We start from the raw sequence: 5098 nt of genomic DNA, 5'->3' as shown, positions 1-5098 counted from the left end.
ATACCCTTTTCTTTAAATAAAACAAAAAGAAAAGAAGAAAAAACAAAGAATTAATTGCAACTATAATCCCAATATTTCTTAAAAAAATATACAAATGAGAACCAAATAAATAATTAAAATTTTAAACGGACATATAAGTTAGATTTTATATTTTTGTAACGAGTATATATACAATAGTCGACGAAGTAGCCACTAATGACACTGACCCAAGCTTCTCTCTTTTTGTAATTCCTCACGTGCAATTAGCATTATTGATACCCAACTCGGACGCAAAAGTGGACAATGAGCTTTAGAATTGCACACGCACAACAGAGTGAGTCCACTAGCTGTGCTCGTTGGAACATAAACAATGCCATGAATAGTACATCTTTTGCTGACAAACAGTACAAGAATTTAACTTCTAATTAGAATTCGATCAGTGGAACAAGCTGAGATACCAATTGATTTAGAATGTATACGAAAGAGGAAAACATTTAGGTGCATTTAATTGCAAGTATAGAATTTGCATGAAAATTGGATAGAAAATAAATTTTAGGCAATTTAATTGTTTAGATCTTATTTGAATGGAAATTATCAATTAAATGTGTTTGATTGATTTAATTTTTAATTTAGAAAATATTATACTTGTCCGCTTTTTATTGGTAGGTAGATGAGAGAGGATGGATAAAGGAGATAAAGAAAGAGAGTTAGTTTCCTGAAAAATAAAATAATACTGCCCTAAAGAAAATATTTTCCTTGATTTTAAAGAATATGATCATAGAACCAAAAGTAGGAAAATGTTTTCTATTAAAAAAATGACAATCAAACAGTACAAAAATAGGAATTTTGATGCGAAAAAACATATTTTCTATGAAAAATATTGACAATCAAACACGCCCTTAGAGAATGTTAGCTGGTGATCGACAATCAATTCATAAGGAAATAACAATATTTAGGTCGAGAGAGGGGGGGGGGGGGGGGGGGGGGCCCAAAGAATGATCAATTCGCTTTTCCAGCCATTTCAGTCTCCTCTCGAAACTCAAGACTCCATTATGCATCGTCCTAATATCAATCTGAGCAACCTTCGCACAAGTTCGCAGCAAGATATAATAATCTGCATGTACAGCATATATGTAGGCACCTCCTTTCTTTTTCCTTGTATAGTGCATATAGTCCTTATTCTTGACATTAACTCTTGGTGGAATATAACAAAATCTATTCTCTTCCATATCGGACTTCAAATCTCTTATTGCTCTATCTTTATAGGACTCCATTGAAGGTCGAACTACTTGCGCTGGATCTTGATCACTGTAAGAAAATTTGTTCTGATCCATGCTATCCTGCGAGTCATAATGTCGATTGTGTGACGAACTATCCTTTTGAGATGATTCACACAGTATAGGGTCGTCCCAAACTCTTTTAATATCCTCATCTCTTTTAACGTTGAAATTCCTTGATATCTTGTTGGGCAAGCCACTGACTTTTACGTCATCCGAAGTTCCAGCATCCTAGTAACATCAATTTTCGAAACTGTTCGTGTATAATATTATCTCGAAGCATGAAAACTTTACCTCAGATGAGAATGCAAATGGTTCAGTTATCAATTAAATAATAGTGAAGTGCATAAAACTGATTTCAATTGATCTACGCATACATATTTCCCGGAAAAAGATTGAATGTCTGAAATTTGAAAACAATATAAAAATATGTAGATCAAAACGAAGAAAATATTAAAATGGTGTTTCCATTATTCATAAAAAGTAATAATTTGTGATTTCATTCGATAGCATTATATGAAACTTGACTTATTCACAAAGTAACATCCTGAACCAAAGAAGGAGGAGGGGGATGAAGGGGTGATGGGGGATCAAATAATTTGGATACCTTTGAATTTTGGATCAAATAATTTGGATACCTTTGAATTTTGATAGAAGTCCCATAACTCCTCTATCAACTTCTCTTCTTCATGATCCTCAAACGATGGTTGTAATCCAGAAAAAACCACATCCTTACAATATTGAAGATATGAAGGCAAGTCCTGGGAATACTCTGTAAAAGTAGGCAAAGACGTTAGCGTAACTATCTGCCAAGTCCATATTAAAGAAACTAAAGACAAAAATGCTATCCTGCGAGTCATAATGTCGATTGTGTGGCGAACTATCCTTTTGAGATGATTCACACAGTATAGGGTCGTCCCAAACTCTTTTAATATCCTCATCTCTTTTAACGTTGAAATTCCTTGATATCTTGTTGGGCAAGCCACTGACTTTTACGTCATCCGAAGTTCCAGCATCCTAGTAACATCAATTTTCGAAACTGTTCGTGTATAATATTATCTCGAAGCATGAAAACTTTACCTCAGATGAGAATGCAAATGGTTCAGTTATCAATTAAATAATAGTGAAGTGCATAAAACTGATTTCAATTGATCTATGCATACATATTTCCTGAAAAAAGATTGAATGTCTGAAATTTGAAAACAATATAAAAATATGTAGATCAAAAAGAAGAAAATATTAAAATGGTGTTTCCATTATTCATAAAAAGTAATAATTTGTGATTTCATTCGATAGCATTATATGAAACTTGACTTATTCACAAAGTAACATCCTGAACCAAAGAGGGAGGAGGGGGATGAAGGGGTGTTGGGGGATCAAATAATTTGGATACCTTTGAATTTTGATAGAAGTCCCATAACTCCTCCATCAACTTCTCTTCTTCATGATCCTCAAACGATGGTTGTAATCCAGAAAAAACCACATCCTTACAATATTGAAGATATGAAGGTAAGTCCTGGGAATACTCTGTAAAAGTAGGCAAAGACGTTAGCGTAACTATCTGCCAAGTCCATATTAAAGAAACTAAAGACAAAAATACTTTATCTAAATTATAATTCATTATCATTACCATATACATCACCCAGATCAATGTATTTTGCTTCAAGAATCTTTAAAAGCTCTACAACATTCAATCTAGCATCCCGAACATCTGGTTTAATGCCATCAGGCACTAAATTATTTAATAACAAGTCCTTAGTATCATCTGTTAAATTATTAGGGCATTGATGTTTGTTATCTCCATTTTTTCCGCACTGAGATAATGAAAACATGGAACTAGACAGACTTGATTCCCATATTCCATAACCATTAATGTCAAAAATAATTCTTATTGCTACAATGAGTATAGACATCACACAAACTCGTGTGGGTAGCTTGAACTCGTTGGCCGACAAATACAATTCAGGAGGCATAGACCATTCACAAGTGTGACATGCCACGGAAAGTATTTTGCTAGCAGGAAGAGATAATTGCCTGCAATAACGAGAAGCTATAGCATAAAAGTTCACCGGAGGCAAATCCAATTGAATTTTGTGGGCAATATCAGCTGCTATTGATTCCAATTTCTGGGTTGAAACAACATGGATGGGTCTGAACATACGACTGACACTGATAGGACAAGCCTCAGAGTGAGATCCAAGCTGTTTCTTAATTTCAACATAAGCGGCATAATATGGAAGCTTTCCTTCAGTAGCCCACTTCAAAATATCTGTGGGCAAAATTGCCTCTCTAGCCACATGACAAACCAGAAAAGAGATGGCTAAAGAATAAGATAACGGGATTGTACTGCTGAGAGATCTATACCATATCATTACTGCACGCTGGCCCAGTAGATTAACCGGTTCTGCACCAGGCTTAGAACTAAGCTCAAATTCATTGCCTTCCCCTGGAATGCAAAAATGAATGAGGCCAAAAGACAAGCACCATAAAGAAGAATTGTATAACTAAGAACTTGGATTTTCATTTCGAAGTGTTGAATAATATGTTGACTAGAACTGTAAATATGGACATATTTATTTAAGGATTATCCATAAGGACAGACTCGTTTCTATCCATAGCAAACTAATATATAAGCATATTGGAAAATATTTCTAACCAGAGATTAACTACAGAGTATAATTGAAGCACTAACATATAAATACATTTACAAGCATCAAAGCTGGTGCTCGATTTCATTACTATTGGTGAAGAGCATATAAACGAAAAAGCAATCTCTCTGAACCAGAGTTGATCTTCAAGGCAAAATGAGATGCATTTTGAGACTTTAACAGTTCAGTACTTATTTGGTACAGATTTTAAATCAATTAAAATCAATTTTTTTACCGTTATTTCACTATTCCATCCGTCATTTTTGAATTTTTCTCTCACAGGTAGAACCCACTTAATCTCTAACTGTCAAAAAATCAATTATCAAAATCCTTATGAGTCTATAGGAATATCAAAAAGTAGATTTATTAAACAATTTTTTCCCTGTTTAGACATGTAAAGAAAAGGAATAGAGAATAGATTTTTTACCTTGATAAAAGCATTAAACTGCTTCTTAATCCTTGAGGCAACCAAATTACTTTCCGTTGGTTTTTGAAGTCAGAAGCTTTTGAAAGTGTTATCTTATAATTTTCTCTCTTTTTTTCCAGATGGGTGATTAAAGGATCAAAAGGAGAAAAAATTACCTGCAAAGGTTAGGGGTTTTGGGATGTGAGCGCGGCGGCGGTGCGGCGGGCTAATTCATAATCTTCTTCAGGATTGGACTCCAGTAATAAGTGAATGTCTGGTTTCCATCGGAATAGTTTGGAACCTGGAAGTAATAAAATCTTAGGACATAGCTGAACGGAACAAAAGTTTAAACAAAAATAAAATTAACTGACAAAAAGAATTTTAGAAAAAAAATTATATATATATGATAAATAAAAAATAATTTTAATTAATAGAAGTATAGAATTATATACAATTCGGCGGGGATTTGATTGGAATGGACACTTGTAAGAAAAATGTAATATTATTTGATTTAATTAATTATTTTTTGATTACTAATTTGACCTTTTGACACTTGACCATATTAAATTATCCCACATCGGATAAAACTCCAAAAATCAAAACCAACTCGTGCCCAATTTTTGTTCAAACAAACCCTAATGACTGAAAATGAAGTTCACCGGAAAGCTACAAGAACTATTGGACATCTTTTCAATAATCAGTTTGCTGGAAAGATTCCACCAAGTTTTGACAATCTAAACAATTTGAAACACACGGTTTATCAAGAAACAAGATTTCAGAATCAGGTC

General features: G+C 33.6%; 1 protein-coding gene across 1 annotated transcript; it reads right to left on the bottom strand.

Moving 5' to 3' along the window:
• Nucleotides 1-754: 754 nt before the first annotated feature.
• Nucleotides 755-3960, bottom strand: LOC111406504 (TATA box-binding protein-associated factor RNA polymerase I subunit B-like). The gene is made up of 6 exons (XM_023035916.1): nt 3949-3960; nt 2887-3760; nt 2650-2783; nt 2106-2273; nt 968-1319; nt 755-783 (listed from the first exon to the last, which is right to left on the bottom strand). The coding sequence occupies exons 1-6, from the start codon at nt 3958-3960 to the stop codon at nt 755-757; spliced, it is 1569 nt and encodes a 522-aa protein (XP_022891684.1).
• Between the last annotated feature and the right edge of the window lie 1138 nt (nt 3961-5098).

This window comes from Olea europaea, chromosome 12 (assembly GCF_002742605.1).
Source record: "Olea europaea var. sylvestris chromosome 12, O_europaea_v1, whole genome shotgun sequence".
Lineage (NCBI taxonomy): Eukaryota > Viridiplantae > Streptophyta > Magnoliopsida > Lamiales > Oleaceae > Olea > Olea europaea.
The sequence above is the reverse complement of the archived record's forward strand: the minus strand, read 5'-3'. Positions and strand labels throughout refer to the sequence as shown.